The following is a 17,126-nucleotide window of genomic DNA, read 5'->3' on the forward strand; positions in this document are numbered from 1 at the left end:
AATCCATCCACATATGAGCAGTTGATATTTGACAAAGACCCCAAAACTGTTAAATGGGGGAAAGACAGTCTTTTTAACAAATGGTGCTGCCATAACTGGATATCCACCTGCAGAAAAATGAAACAAGACCCATACCTCACTCCATGCACAAAAACTAAATCAAATTGGATCAAAGACCTAAATATAAAATCTAATATGATAAAGATCATGGAAGAAAAAATAGGGACAACATTAGGAGCCCTAATACATGGCATAAACAGTATAGAAAACATTATAAAGAACGTAGAAGAAAAACTAGATAACTGGGAGCTCCTAAAAATCAAACACTTATGCTGATCCAAAGACTTCACCGAAGGAGTAAAAAGACTACCTACAGACTGGGAAAAAGTTTTTAGCTATGACATTTCTGATCAGCGCCTGATCTCTAAAATCTACATGATTCTGCAAAAACTCAACAGCAAAAAGACAAGTAAAAAAAAACAAAAATATATGAATAGGCACTTCACTAAAGAAGACATTCAGGTAGCTAACAGATATATGAGGAAATGCTCATATATCATTAGCCACTAGAGAAATGCAGATCAAAACTACAATGAGATTTCATCTCACTCCAGCAAGGCTGGCATTAATCCAAAAAACACAAAAGAATCAATGTTGGAGAGGCTGTGGAGAGACTGGAACACTCATACACTGCTTGTGGGAATGTCAAATGGTACAACGACTTTGGAAATCGATCTGGCACTTCCTTAAAAAGCTAGAAATAGAACTACCATACAATCCAGCAATCCCACTCCTTGGAATATATCCTAGAGAAATAAGAGCCTTTACACAAACAGATATATGCACACCATGTTTATTGCAACACTGCTTACAATAGCAAAAAGATGGAAGCAACCAAGGTGCCCATCAATGGATGAATGGATAAATAAATTATGGTATATTCACACAATGGAACACTATGCATCAATAAAGAACAGTGAGGAATCTGTGAAACATTTCATAACATGGAGGAACCTGGAAGGCATTATGATGAGTGAAATTAGTCAGTTGCAAAAGGACCAATATTGTATAAGACCACTATTATAAGAACTTGAGAAATAGCTTAAACTGAGAAGAAAACATTCTTCTGTGGTCATAAGTGGTGAAGGGAGGGAGGGTGGGAGAGGAGTATTCACTAATTAGATGGTAGATAAGAACTACTTTAGGTGAAGGGAAAGACAACACACAATACAGGGGAGGTCAGCACAACTGGACTCAACCAAAAGCAAAGAAATTTCCTGAATAAACTGAATGCTTCGAAGGCCAGCGTAGCAGGGGCAGGGGTCTGGGGACCATGGTTTCAGGGGACATCTAAGTCAATTGGCATAATAAAATCTATTAAGAAAACATTCTGCATCCCACTTTGAAGAGTGGCGTCTGGGGTCTTAAACGCTAGCAAGCAGCCATCTAAGATGCATGAATAGGTCTCAACCCACCTGGATCAAAGGAGAATGAAGAACACCAAGGACACAAGGTGATTACGAGCCCAAGAGACAGAAAGGGCCACATGAACCAGAGACTACATCATCCTGAGACCAGAAGAACTAGATGGTGCCCGGCTACAACCAATGACTGCCCTGACAGGGAGCACAACAGAGAACCCCTGAGGGAGCAGGAGAGCAGTGGGATGCAGACCCCAAATTCTCATAAGACTGGTCTTAATGGTCTGACTGAGACTGGAAGGACCCCAGTGGTCATGGCCCCCAGACCTTCTGTTGGCCCAGGACAGTAATCATTCCCGAAGCCAACTCTTCAGACGTGGATTAGACTGGACAATGGGTTGGAGAGGGATGCTGGTGAGGAGTGAGCTTCTTGGATCAGGTGGATACTTGATACTATGTTGGCATCTCCTGCCTAGAGGGGAGATGAGAGGGTGGAGGGGGTTAGGAGCTGCTGGAAAGGACACGAAAAGAGAGAGTGGAGGGAGAGAGCGGGCTTTCTCATCAGGGGGAGAGTAATTGGGAGTGTGTAGCAAGGTGTTTATGGGTTTTTGTGTGAGAGACTGACTTGATTTGTAAACTTTCACTTAAAGCACAATAAAAATTATTTTAAAAAAAAAAAAGCAGATGGAATGAATATACAGAGTCTTGTACCAGAAAGAATTAGTGGACATTCAGCCATTTCAGTAGGTAGCTTATGATCAAAAATTGATGGTACTAAAGGAAGAAGTCCAAGCTGCACTGAAGACATTGGCGAAAATCAAGGCTCCAGAAACTGACAGAATACCAACTGAGATGTTTCAGCAAATGGATGCAGCACTGAAAGTGCTCACTGGTCTATGCCAAGAAATGTGAAAGACAGCTACTTGGCCAACCAAGTGGGAAAGATCTGTGTTTATGCCTGTTACAAAGAAATGTGATCCAACAGAATGAGGAAATTCTCCAAAAAATATCGTTAATATCACACACAAGTAAAATTTTGCTGGAGATCATTCAAAAGCAGATGCAGCAGTACATTGACAAGGAACTGCCAGAAACTCAAGCCAGATTCAGAAAAGGACATGGAACCAGGGATATCACTGCCAATGTCAGATTGATCTTGGCTGAAACAGATAATACCAGAAAGATGTTTACCTGTGTTTTACTGACTATGCAAAGGTATTCGACTGTGTGCATCATAACAAATTATGGATAACATTGTAAAGAATGGAAATTTTGGACACTTAATTGTGCTCATGAGGAACCTGTACACAGACCAAGAGGCAGTCGTTAAACAGAACAAGGGCAACCGCATGATTTAAATTCAGGAAAGGTGTGTGTCAGGGTTGTATCCTTTCACCATACTTATTCAATCTGTATGCTGAGCAGATAATCTGAGAAGAGAGACTATGTGAAGAAGAACGAGGCATCAGGATTGGAGGAAGACTTACTAACAACCTGCAGAATGCAGATGACACAACCTTGCTTGTTGAAAGGGGAGAGAATTTGAAGCACTTACTGATGAAGATCAAAGACCACAGCCTTCAGTTTGGATTATACCTTAACATAAAGAAAACAAAAATCCTCACAACAGGACCAATAAGCAACATCATGATAAAAGGAGAAAAGATCAAAGTTGTCAAGGATTTCATTTTACTTGTATTCACAATCAATGCCCAGGGAAGCAGCAGTCAAGAAATCAAATGACGTATTGCATTGGGCAAATTGCTGCAAAAGACCTCTTTAAAGCGTTAAAAAGTAAAGGTGTCTCTTTAAGGATGAAGGTGTGCCTGAGCCAAGCCATGACATTTTCAATTGCCTAATATGCATGCAAAAGCTGGAATGAAGAAGGAACACAGAAGAAGAATTAATGCCCTTGAATTATGGCGTTGGCAAACAGTATTGAATACACCATGGACTGCCAGAAGAATGAACAAATCTGTCTTGGAAGAAGTACAGCCAGAATGCTCCTTAGAAGCAAGGATGGCAAGACTTCCTCTCACATAATTTGGACATGTTTTCAGGAGGGATCAGTCCCTGGAGAAGGACATCGTGCTTGGTAAAGTAGAGGGTCAATGAAAAAGAGGCAGACCCTCAAAGAGAGAGATGAATTGACGTAGTGGCTGCAACAACAGGATGAAGCATAACAACAATTGTGAGGATTGCGCAGAACTGGGCAGTGTTTCGTTCTGTTGTGCATAGGGTCACTATAGTCAGAACCAACTTGATGGCACCTAACAACAACAATATATGTGAAGTATAAATATTACTAATTTTATTAACAGTGGAGTCCTAACAGTTGATGATATATTAAATTCTAGATAATAGATCATAAATAACTCCATATTTCAGTTACATAAAATTTTTTTAAGTTCTGAGGAGATGGAGGCACACTGGTTCCGTCAGTGAGTCTTGGTAGTAAGGCGGGAGCTGATTTTCTCTGCTTGTTGACTTTCTGAGTAGGTGGGCAGAGATGAGCCAATCTTGGAACTGGAAGAGCTGTGGGAGTCAGGGACTTAGTTCTCCATCTTTGCTTCATCCATTGCATCTCAGAAGGCAGCTTGTCTCTTCTCCTGCTGAACTTTTATCCTCATGCCTTTGAGCTCAGGACAGTTGCCCACTCCTAGGTTACTCAGAGCCTGGGACACGCCCCGCCCTGGTGCAGCAATGCCCATGTCTGAAGGAGCCAGTGCTGGGGAGAAAGGTGCGGGGCATGGAAGTTAAGCTTTGCCTAGGTGCAAAAAAACAAAAACAAAAAACAGAAAAACCCCAGCCCTTCAGGATTCTAGTGCGGGCCAGACAATGAGTTTGCAGACCAAAATAGCAGACCCCTCTCCACTGTACAGGCCCGGTTGCTCTAAAGCTGTATCAAGTTCAGCTTCCACTGCCCAGCAATACTGTACAATACCCCACCTTTCTCCTCCCATCTATGTGAAGGCAGTGTTTGCCTTTTGTTTAATGGTTTGAACTGTACTTATATTTCCATATTGATGTTTTTGTCATAGGTATCCATAAAATAATTAATATAAATTTACTTTTTTAAAAATTGTAAGAATATACATAACAAAAAATTTGCCAACTGAACAATTTTTGCATGTATAATTCAGTGACATTGATTACGGCCTTCACGTTATGCAACAATTGTCACTGTCCTTTTTTTTGTTGTTTTTTTTTTTCCAACGTACTCCACCACCACTGACATGTACTCTGTGTTAGTGTTGAAAAAAAACTCGCCCTCTCCTCCACCCCCGGTATAAATTTACTTTATGAAAATGTTCCATTGATGTTATTTTTTTCCTAGTCCACTCTAGTAAATGTGTTTAAAATAATCCAATAAATTAAAATTCTTAATGAGCAACCTATTTGCTTTGTTTTGTATTACAGGAAACGACAGTATTTTTCTGATACGCTTAACTCCTTAGATGCTGTTGTTATTGGGGTGACCCTGCTGGTTAATATCATTTATACTTTCCATGGCTTTCAGGAATTTAATAATATCCCCAGGTAAGAAACATATGATTTACCTCTCCATGTTTTCCATGTTTTTTTTTTTTTTTTGCATTTTCTGTGGCTTTTCATTCTTTATAATATTTTACTCTCAATGTGCCAATTCTGTACTTATAAACTGCTTAAAAATGAAATATTTAGGTAAGTTTCCACATACCTTGAAACTAAAAGATGGTGGTATTTAGAGACCCGTGAAGGGTATACACAATAAGTACCTTTAGTTGAATAAGAAAGATGGAGCACCCGAGAAACTGGGGACTTTACCTCTTGTACTAATTTTCACTTCTTTATCTTCTGAAATTCCCACTAAATTCCCATTGTGCCTCAACATATGACCAAGAGAGTTTTGGTTTGATGGTATGCAAAATTTGAGTTACTACAATGATGATACCCTAAAAAAGAGCGAACGAAACAGAGAACAAGGACAGCAATGGACAGCATTGCAGAGGTGGAGTTTTGCAGCATAGTTCTGATAGAAATGAAGAAAGCTGAGGCACAGTTAGAGCTGTTAGGGATCAGGGAACTAAAATGCGTACAAAGAGCTGATGGTTCTCTTTTTTCCCTCTTCTTGCTGGAACAGTGAAAAAAAGAAGGGCAGATGTGCTTTGGGATGTGGATGTTGGGTGGCTCGCTAGGTGTATTTGTTAGTCAAATAGCTTGCTTCTGTCTGCACCCCAGCCTCCCAGGTCTTCATTTCGGACCCAAACTAAAAGTATTTTCAAGTGATAGGCCATCGGAGTTATTTGCAAATAATCTGAGCCAGTCTGGTCCTCCCACCTGGTAACCTCAGCATCATCTGAGAGTTTGCTAGAAACCAACACCTCAGGCCCTGCCAAGAGCTACTGAATCAATCTCTGGGGGTGGAACTCAGCAATCTGTGGGTTAACAAGCTTTTCCAGGTGATTCTTTTGTGTGCATGCTCAGGTTAGAGACGCGCTAGAGTAAACCTCAGCTCTCTGCGTGGTGTGTCTGGTGGGAGGAGAGACACCAGCTAGCACACTGGGGAAGTATTCCAGCTTGCTGCCTGTCTTTGGGTGCTGCAGCTATAATGGACATTTTTTACTGATGGGAATAACAGAGGTGAACAGTAACTCTCACTTTGTCTTGATGGGGAAACACTGAGGAATACTGGTCTTAAATGACAAAAGTTAAATCCACAAATTCTAAGATTCTGGTCCTCCACACCAGGGTTTCTTAACTGTGGCACTATTGACTTTGTGGGCCAGATAATTTGGGGTTGTCCTGTTCATTGTAGGATATTAAGCAGTATCCCTGGCCTCTGTCCACTAGATACCAATAGCATCTAGTAACATCGCTCCCTATACCCAGTTTGGCCACCAAAAATTTCTGCAGGCATTGCTGAATATCTGCTGGGCAGGTGTGTATGGGGGGTTGCCCTGATTGAGGACTACTGCTCTAGAGTTAGCCCATATTGACAAAATTCTCTTTCTGAAGCAAAAATGGATCTTTTTAATTCATTGTTAGATTGGCAGTTTTATTTCGATCTCTACGACTGATCATTCTGATAAGAATTTTCCATCTGGCTTATCAAAAAAGGCATTTGGAAAGACTGACCAGAAGGATGGTAAGTGGGCAAAACATGTTTATAACTCAGAAAAACGGGTTTTGGGAAATACCGGAGAGGGTTGAAGTCTATTTTTATTTATTTATCTTTATTTTGTGTTGATTATGTTTTACAAATTAATGATTATTTTAAACTCTCAGGTTTCTGGAAACAAAAGGCGATACAAGAGGGATGGATTTGACCTAGATCTCACTTATGTTACTGGTTTGTGCAGTTTAACTGTTGATCTACGTACATTAACTTCACACTTTTCTTGTGTGCAATTATGTTTTTATTTCTTGCCTGTCTAAGCCATGTTACTTCAAAGCATTCTTTCTTCATGAAGACATTTCACTATTAAAGCTCCCCCCCCTTTTTTTTTTATTTCCTCCTTTATTCCTGAAAGTATTTTTTCTGAGATTCAGAATAGTTGCTTGCATTACTCCTCAGTCAGGAGATGCCATTCTACATCCAAGTGCTATGCTTCTAAACCAAAAAACCCGTTGCCGTTGAGTCGATTCTGACTCATAGCAACCCTCTAGGACAGGGTAGAACTGCCCCATACGGTTTCCAAGGAGTGCTTGGTGGATTCCAACTGCCGACCTTTTGGTTAGCAGACGTAGCTACATTTTGGTAAAGGAGTGCCATCTATTCTACTTTATGCGACATTAAACATTATTAATATGTAACCACTGCGGACATGCCATTACTAGACCACTTGCTATTTTGGTAAAGAGGAATGCTTAAAACAAGAGAAATTGTGACAAAGTCTCCCTATAAATGAAATAACATCTGCCACGGTGACAGTATGACATATTAGTAGTCTGGCTATGGCAGTGAAAAATCTCCATTGTCTCAAATCAGGCCTACTAGGTTGCAGAAGAGGAAGTTGAATGGATATTCAACGGACTCCTTTTGAGTTTGGTTTAGAATTTACTGAGTTCCAGTAGTTATCCTGGGCCCCTGCTTTCTTCCTAGGAGCCTAGAGAATGGGGCACTGCTTTTGTAGGTCTCAGGTTTTCTGAGTTAGGAGGGCTGGAAAGCACTCTGGGAGTTCCCACCACCATGGGAGCCCAGACTTGCTGTTTAAGATAAGAGACAAATTCCAACCACATAGGGAGTTCCAGACTAAGGCTAACACAGGCCTGTCTCGTCTGTCTAGAGCCAGGTGAGCCTTGGGAACACCATGTAAGTTTAATGGCCATTGTACTGGATAATTTACTATCTTTTTCTCCTGAGTGTTAGTGCCATTCTCAATCCTGAAAGTTCTTTTCTATGAAGGAGTTTATGTGTAAGTTTAAGTTTTTATATTATTTCACCACTATAATGACATTCATAATGGCAACTATTTTGACTTCTAGACCGAATTATTGCGATGTCATTTCCATCTTCTGGAAAACAATCTTTTTATAGGAATCCCATTAAGGTAAGAGGATTTGCTAACAAATATTTATTATATTTCTCAGTGGACATAGACTGTGGACACATAAGTTTAATATTAGCCCTGAGATGGTAATATTATCCTAAAAATTTACTCTTTCAGGTAAAAAAAAAAGGATATAATGGCTTGAAATCACTTAGCTTTTGCTATGTTACAAACCATCCCGAAACTTATGGCTCATAACAACAACCATTTATTTAGCTCATGATGCTGCGGTTTGTGAATCTGGGTTGGGCTTAACTGGGTGGTTCTGCCGATCAGGGCTGGACTTCACTGAGCTCCCCTGGGCTCACTTATGCATCTGTGGACAGCTACTGGACATCTGAGGACAGGGTCATCTAAGACGACTTTACCGAGGGTTGCATGTGGTCTCTCATTCCCCAGCAGGCTAGTTGAGGCTAGTTCATGTGGTGGCAGTAGCAAGGGTCCCAGGAGCCCCAAGGAAAAGAATGCAAACCCCCTTAAGGCCAGGGTGAAAACTAGCATAACGTGGCTCCTGCCTCCTTCTACTGGACAAGTAAATGACAAAGCCACCAAACGAGTGGGAAACAGACCCCATCTCTTGGTAACAGGAATTGCGAGGAATTATAATTTTGTTTTGTAGATTACCATAGGGGAGATGGATAGGAATGGTATGACTAAAATGTGTGTTCTCGGATTGAGATCCTAAATTATAGTAGAGAATATGGATTTAGGTTCTGTGGGTGACTAAATAAATTAATTTCAAGCATACAATCTTGTTTACTAAGAAACTGCAGCTAAATTTGTTAAGGAAGTTTGCATACAGATGTGTGTGTGTATCAGTGAAATTTACACTATTTGTTATACTTCAATAAAAATGTAATTATATATATCTGTAAGTGCATGTGTGTATACATATATACACATGTATGCATATGTACATGTACACGTTTTTGTTGTTGGCTGCCGTCAAGTCGATTTTGGGCTCATAGCAACCCCATGTGACAGAGTAGAACTGCCCCAAAGGGTTTTTTTTTTGTTTTTATTTATTTATTTTGTTGTTGCTATTGAGAATATACATAGCAAAACATATATGACCAGTTCAACTGTTTCTACACGTATAATTCAATGACACTCATTACATTCTTTGAGTTGTACAACTATTCTCACCTTCCTTTTTATGAGTTTTCGTCCCCCATTGACAGAAACTCACTGCATCCTAAGGTTCCTATCTAATCTTTCAAGTTGCTCTTGTCCGTTTCATCCCATATGTATAAATCTTAAAAAAGCATAATGCTCAAGGCAGATATTCTTTACTAGTTAAGCTAAACTATTGTTTGGTTTTAAGAAGACTTTGAGGGATATTTTGGGCTTAAGGTTTAAAGATATCTCAGAGATATAGCTTCAGGGGTTCATCCAGCCTTCAGGGCTACAGAAGCTCTGGAGTCCATGAGAATTTGAAATCCTGTTATTCATTTCCCCCTTTTTGATCAGGATTCTTCTATAGCATCTTTGATCACAATGTTCAGTAATGGTTGCTGGGTATGATCCAGCTCTTCCGATCTCATGACTCTCCTTCCTCTGTTGCTCAGGTGAATAGAGACCAATTGGTGTACCTTGGCTGGCCACTTGCAACCTTTAAGACCCCCGGCACTGTACAATGAACAAGGAGGTAGAACAGAAGCACTAAACATGATATTGGGCCAATTAACTGGGATGTCCCATGAAACCATGACCCTAAACCTCCAAAGAACAGAGGTTCGCTATGAGTCAGAACCCACTTGATGGCACCTAACAACAACAACAAAGCTCCAAACCAAGGAACTGAATCCCATGAGGTGTTTCGTTGTATATAAGCAGCCTCAGCAGCTACACTTTTTTTTTCTTTTGTCATCGTATATACGTCTGTCACACAACTTTTGCCAATTCAGCTTTTTACAGGTGTACAACTTATTGACACCAATAATTGGCTGTGCAATCCTACCCTTTTTTTTATTAATTTTTTTTTATTGTACTTTAGATGAAGGTCTACAGAACAAACTAGTTTCTCACCCAACAGTATACACATTGTTATATGACATTGGTTAACAACCCTACAACATGTCAACATTCTCCCTTCTCAACCCTGGGTTCCCTATTACCAGGTTCCATGTTCCCTCCTGCCTTCCAGTCCCTGCCCCAGGGCTGGTACGCCTCTTCAGTCTTGTTTTGTTCCATGGGCCTGTTCAATCTTTGGATGAAGGGTGAACCTCAGGAGTGACCTCATTACTGAACTTAAAGGGTGTCTGGGGGCCACACTCTCAGGGTTTCTCCAGTCTCTGTCAGGCCAGCAAGTCTGATTTTTCTTTTTTTATATAATTTTTATTGTGCTTTAAGTGAAAGTTTACAAATTAAGTCAGTCTCTCACACAAAAAGCCATATACACCTTGCTACGCACTCCCAATTACTCTCCCCCTAATGAGACAGCCTGCTCTCTCCCTCCACTCTCTCTTTTCCTGTCCATTTTGCCAGCTTCTAACTCCCACTACTCTCCTATCTCCCCTCCAGGCCAGAGGTGCCAACATAGTCTCAGGTGTCCACCTAATCCAAGAAGCTCACTCCTCACCAGCATCCCCCTCCAACCCATTGTCCAGTCCAATCCATGCCTGAAGAGTTGGCTTAGGGAATGGTTCCTGTCTTGGGCAAACATAAGATCTGGGGGTCATGACCACTGGGATCCTTCTAGTCTCAGTCAGACCATTAAGTCTGGTCTTTTTATGAGAATTTGTGGTCTGCATCCCACTGCTCTCCTGTTTCGTCAGGGGTTCTCTGTTGTGTTCCCTGTCAGGGCAGTCATCAGTTGTAGCCGGGCACCATCTAGTTCTTCTGGTCTCAGGATGATGTAGTCTCTGGTTCATGTGGCCCTTTCTGTCTCTTGGGCTCGTAATCACCTTGTGTCCTTGGTGTTCTTCATTCTCCTTTGATCCAGGTGGGTTGAGACCAATTGATGCATCTTAGATGGCTGCTTGCTAGCGTTTAAGACCCCAGACGCCACTCTTCAAAGTGGGATGCAGAATGTTTTCTTAATAGATTTTATTATGCCAATTGACTTAGATGTCCCCTGAAACCATGGTCCCCAGACCCCTGCCCCTGCTACGCTGGCCTTCGAAGCATTCAGTTTATTCAGGAAATTTCTTTGCTTTTGGTTGAGTCCAATTGTGCTGACCTCCTCTGTATTGTGTGTTGTCTTTCCCTTCACCTAAAGTAGTTCTTATCTACCATCTAATTAGTGAATACTCCTCTCCCACCCTCCCTCCCTTCCCGCTCTCATAACCAAAAAAGAATGTTTTCTTCTCAGTTTAAACTATTTTTCAAGTTCTTATAATAGTGGTCTTATACAATATTGGTCCTTTTGCAACTGACTAATTTCACTCATCATAATGCCTTCCAGGTTCCTCCATGTTATGAAATGTTTCACAGATTCCTCACGGTTTCTTTATTGATGCGTAGTGTTCCATTGTGTGCATATACCATAATTTATTTATCCATTCATCCATTGATGGGCACCTTGGTTACTTCCATCTTTTTGCTATTGTAAGCAGTGCTGCAATAAACATGGGTGTGCATATATCTGTTTGTGTAAAGGCTCTTATTTCTCTAGGATATATTCCAAGGAGTGGGATTGCTGGATCGTATGGTAGTTCTATTTCTAGCTTTTTAAGGAAGCGCCAAATCGATTTCCGAAGTGATTGTACCATTTTACTTTCCCACCAGCAGTGTATAAGTGTTCCAATCTCTCCAAGGCTCTCTAATATTGATTCTTTTCTGTTTTCTGGATTAATGCCTGTCTTGTTGGAGTGAGATGAAATCTCATTGGAGTTTTGATCTGCATTTCTCTAATGGCTAATAATTGTGAACATTTACTTATATATCTGTTAGCTAACTGAATGTCTTCTTTATGAAGTGTCTATTCATATCTTTTGCCCATTTTTTAATTGGGTTATTTGTCTTTTTGCAGTTGAGTTTTTGCAGTATCGTGTAGATTTTAGAGATCAGGCGCTGATCAGAAATGTCATAGCTAAAAACTTTTTCCCAGTCTGTAGGTAGTCTTTTCACTCTTTTGGCAAAGTCTCTGGATGAGCATAGGTGTTTGATTTTTAGGAGCTCCCAGTTACCTAGTTTTCCTTCAACATTCCTTATAATGTTTTGCATATTGTTCATGCCATGTATTAGGGGTCCTGATGTTGCCCCTATTTTTTCTTCCATGATCTTTATCATTTTAGATTTTTATATTTAGGTCTTTGATCCATTCTGATTTAGTTTTTGTGCATGGAGTGAGGTATGGGTCTTGTTTCATTTTTCTGCAGGTGGATATCCAGTTATGCCAGCACCATTTGTTAAAAAGACTGTCTTTCCCCCATTTAATGGTTTTGGGACCTTTGTCAAATATCAACTGCTCATATGTGGATGGATTTATGTCTGGATTCTCAATTCTGTTCCATTGGTCCATGTATCTGTTGTTGTACCAGTACCAGGTGGTTGTGACTACTGTGGCAGTATAATAGGTTCTAAAATCAGGTAAAGTAAGGCCTCCCACTTTGTTCTTCTTTTTCAGTAATGCCTTATTTACCCGGGGCCTCTTTCCCTTCCATATGAAGTTGGTGATTTGTTTCTCCATCTCATTAAAGAATGTCTTTGGGGTTTGGGTCGGAATTGCATGAAATGTATAGATCGCTTTTGGTAGAATAGACATTTTCACAATGTTAAGTCTTCCTATCCACGAGCAAGGTATGTTCTTCCACTTACGTAAGTCTCTTTTGGTTTCTTGCAGAAGCGTACTCTAGTTTTCTTTGCATAAGTCTTTTAACTCTCTGGTAAGATTTATTCCTAAGTATTTTATCTTCTTAGGGCTTACTGTAAATGGCATTGATTTGGTGATTTCCTCTTCGACGTTCTTTTTTTTGGTGTAGAGGAATCCAACTGATTTTTGTATGTTTATCTTGTATCCGATACTCTGCTGAACTCTTCTATTAGTTTCAGTAGTTTTCTGGAAGATTCATTGGGGTTTTCTGTGTATAAGATCATATCATCTGCAAATAGAGATGCTTTTACTTCTTCCATACCAATCTGGATGCCCTTTATTTCTTTATCTAGCCTAATTACTCTGGCTAGGATTTCCACCACAATGTTGAATAAGAGTGGTGATAAAGGGCATCCTTTTTGTCTGGTTCCCAATCTCAGTGGGAATGCTTTCAGGCTCTCTCCATTTAGGGTGATGTTGACTCTTGGCTTTGTGTAAATGCCCTTTATTATGTTGAGAAATTTTGCTTCTATTCCTATTTTGCTGAGTGTTTTTATCGTGAATGAGTGTTGAACTTTGTCAATACCTTTTCTGCATCAATTGATAAAATCATGTGATTCTTATCTTTTGTTTTATTCATTTGGTGGATTACATTAATTGTTTTTCTAATGTTGAACCATCCCTGCATACCTGGTATGAATCCCACTTGGCCATGGTGATTTTTTTTTTTTTTTTTTTTTTGATGTGCTGTTGAAGTCTACTGGCTGGAATTTTCTTGAGGATTTTTCCATCTACATTCATGAGAGATATAGGTCTATAATTTTCTTTTTTTGTGGTGTCTTTACCTGGTTTTGGTGCCAGGGATATGGTATGGTGGCTTCATAGAATGAGTTTGGTAATGTTCCGTCGTTTTCTATGCTCTTAAATACCTTTAGAAGTAGTGGTGTTAACTCTTCTTTGAAAGTTTGGTAGAACTCTGCAGTGCAGCTGTCCGGACCAGGGCTTTTTTGTGTTGGGAGCTTTTTGATTCAATCTCTTCTTTTGTTATGGGTCTAGTTAGTTGTTCTACATGTGTTTGTGTTAGTTTTGGTAGGTAGTGTGTTTCTAGGAATTCATCCATTTCTTCTAAGTTTTCAATTTTTTTTGAGTATATTTTCTCATAGTAATCTGATATGATTCTTTTAATTTCACCTGGATCAGTTGTAATGTCGCCCATCTCATTTCTTATTCAGGTTATTTCTTTTCTCCTGTTTTTCTTTTGTCAGTTTGGTCAGTGGTTTATCAATTTTGTTGATTTTTTTCAAAAAACCCGCTTTTGGTCTTGTTAATTCTTTCAGTTGTTTTTCATTTTCTATTTCATTTATTCAGCTCTAATTTTTATTATTGTTTTCTTCTGGTGCCTGTGGGTTTCTTTTGTTGCTCTCTTTCTATTTGTTCAAGTTGTAGGGATAGTTCTTTGATTTTGGCCCTTTCTTCTTTTTGGATGTGTGCATTTATTGATATAAATTGACCTCTGAGCACCGCTTTTGCTGTGTCCCAAAGGTTCTGATAGGAAGTGTTTTCATTCTCACTGGATTCTCTGAATTTCTTTGTTCCATCCTTAATGTCTTCTATAATCCAGTCTTTTTTGAGCAGGGTATTGTTCAGTTTCCAAGTGTTTGATTTCTTTTCCCTGCTTTTCCTGTTATTGATCTCCACTTTTTTGGCCTTATGGTCAGAGAAGATGCTTTGTAATATTTCAATGTTTTGGATTCTGCTAAGGCTTGCTTTATGACCTAATATGTGGTCTATTCTAAAGAATGTTCTGTGCGCACTAGAAAAGAAAGTATAGTTGGTTGCTGTTGGGTGGAGTGTTCTGTATATGTCTACGAGGTCAAGTTGGTTGATTGTGGCATTTAGATCTTCTGTGTCTTTATTGAGCTTCTTTCTGGATGTCCTGTCCTTCACCAAAAGTGGTCTGTTGAGGTCTCCTTCTATTATTGTGGAGCTGTCTATCTCACTTTTCAATGCTGGTAGAGTTTGTTTTATGTATCTTGCAGCCCTGTCATTGGGTGCAAAAATATCTAATATGGTTATATCTTCTTGGTGTATTGTTCCTTTAATCACTACACGGTGTCCTTCCTTAGCCTTTCTGATGGATTTAACTTTACAGTCTACTTTGTCAGAGATTAATATTGCCACTCCTACTCATTTTTGATTGTTGTTTAGTTGATATATTTTTTCCATCCTTTGAGTTTTAGTTTGTTGTGTCTCTAAGTCTAAGGTGTGTCTCTTGTAGGCAACATATAGATGGATCTTGTTTTTTAATCCATTCAGCCATTCTCTGTCTCTTTACTGGTACATTTAGTCCATTTACATTCAGGGTAATTATAGATAGGTATGAACTTAGTGCTATCATTTTGATGTCTTTTTTTGTGTGTTGTTGACAGTTTCTTTTTCCCACTTGATTTTAAGTGCCGAGTAGATTTTCTTTATATATTATCCTTTCCTCATATTTGTTGTTGTTGATTTTGTTTCTGCCGAGTCTGTATTTTTCCCTCGTATTTTATTTTGATGAGTAGGACAGTTTGTTTCCTTTGTGGTTACCTTATTATTTACCCCTATTTTTCGAAATTTAAAACAAACTTTGTTTCTTTGTATCACTGTATCTTCCTCTCCATATGAAGGTGTATGATTACATTTCTTAGTCCCTCTTTATTATTTTAATGTTGTCTTCTTTTATATAATAACATCACTGTTATCCTGTTTTGGGCTTTTTTTTTAATATATATAATATTCCTTTGTTTTTTTTTTTTTTTTTTCTTTCCCTGTCTGGGTTAACTTCTGGTTACTCTCTGCCCAGTGTTCTAGTCCTGGGTTGATACCTGATATTATTGATTTTCTAACCAAATAACTCCCTTTAGTATTTCCTGTAGTTTTTGGTTTGGTTTTTACAAATTCCCTAAACTTGTATTTATCTGGAAATGTCTTAATTTCACCTTCATATTTAAGAGACACTTTTGATGGATATATGATTCTTGGCAGTCAATTTTTTTCCTTTAATTTTTTAAATATGTCATCCCATTGCCTTCTTGCCTTCATGGTTTGTGCTGAGTAGTCTGAACTTATTCTTATTGGCTCTCCCTTGTAGGTGACTTTTCGTTTATCCCTCACGGCTCTTATAATTGTCTCTTTATCTTTGGTTTTGGCAAGTTTATATGTCTTGGTGACTTTCTTTTAACATCTACCTTACGTGGAGTTCAATGAGCATCTTGGATAGATATTTTCTCATCTTTCACAATGTCAGGGAAGTTTTCTGCCAACAAATCTTCAACAATTTTCTGCTATCCCTCCCTTTTCCAGTACTCCAATCACTAGTAGGTTATTTCTCTTGATAGAGTCCCACATGATTCTTAAGGTTTCTTCATTTTTTTTAATTCTTTTATCTGATTTTTCTTCAAATATATTAGTGCCAAGTGATTTATCTTCAAGTTCAGGAATTCTAACTTCTAGTTGCTCAATTCTGCTCCTCTGACTTTCTATTGAGTTATCTGATTCTGTAATTTTATTGTTAATCTTCTGAATTTCTGATTGCTGTCTGTCTATGGATTTTTCCAGCTTATTAAACTTTTCATTATGTTCCTGAATAATCTTTCTAATTTCTTCGGTGCTTTATCTGTGTGTTCCTTGGCTTGTTCTGCGTATTGCCTCATTTCCTTCCTAATGTCTTGAAGGGTTCTGTATACTAAACTTTTGTATTCTGCATCTGGTAATTCCAGGAATGCGCTTTCATCTAGAAGATCCCTGGATTCTTTGTTTTGAGAAACTTTTGAGGTGATCATGGCCTGTTTCTTTATGTGACTTGATATTGACTGTTGTCTCTGAGCCATCTATAAGTAATTGAATTAGTTTATGCTTGCTTACTGTGTCGTAGCTGCTTGCTTTGTTTTGTTTTTTGGTATACCCCTATGGGTTGCTTGAGTGAGCTAGCTTGATTATTTTTGCCTTTGGAGCTCTGGTGTCCTGTCCGCAGCTGACTAGAGCTATTAACAGGTATATCAGTCTAGGAGTCCATCAGTTTTCTTGTATGAACTCAGCTCAGGTTTCCAGGTAGCTGATATCAAGTGTGTGGTACAGGCTCTGTCCTACAGTCTTAGAGGGGCAGGGGTGATTGGCGTATATACCAGTATGTGATTGCAGCAGGGGGTCACACTCTGAACAAGGCAGGGGGCAGAGAACCAACCCCCAAGTGTCTGTGAGGAAAATGCGTCCCTGTTCCCTAGAGCATGCTGGTGGGTGGGTTCTGCAGAGGGACCATGGGCACCCAAAGTTTTTGGTTGTAAGGACTGGGAGGTACCAGTTATCTTTGGACCCCTTTCACGGGTCGCTGGGTGACCTAAGTGGAGCTACCAGTCCTTAGGTCCCTCGTGTGGGTAG

General features: G+C 39.4%; 1 protein-coding gene across 1 annotated transcript in view; it reads left to right on the forward strand.

The window, feature by feature from the left end:
* Window positions 1–17,126, forward strand: part of LOC100654884 (phosphatidylinositol 3,4,5-trisphosphate 3-phosphatase TPTE2-like) — a 311,464-nt gene that overhangs the window by 228,339 nt on the left and 65,999 nt on the right. The window contains exons 12-15 of the mRNA XM_064270194.1: window positions 4,842–4,961; window positions 6,450–6,549; window positions 6,690–6,753; window positions 7,890–7,954. Of these exons, the coding sequence (XP_064126264.1) occupies window positions 4,842–4,961; window positions 6,450–6,549; window positions 6,690–6,753; window positions 7,890–7,954 (349 nt within the window). The remainder of the gene's footprint in view (window positions 1–4,841; window positions 4,962–6,449; window positions 6,550–6,689; window positions 6,754–7,889; window positions 7,955–17,126) is intronic.

The sequence above is a fragment of the Loxodonta africana genome, chromosome 17 (genome assembly GCF_030014295.1).
Source record: "Loxodonta africana isolate mLoxAfr1 chromosome 17, mLoxAfr1.hap2, whole genome shotgun sequence".
Lineage (NCBI taxonomy): Eukaryota > Metazoa > Chordata > Mammalia > Proboscidea > Elephantidae > Loxodonta > Loxodonta africana.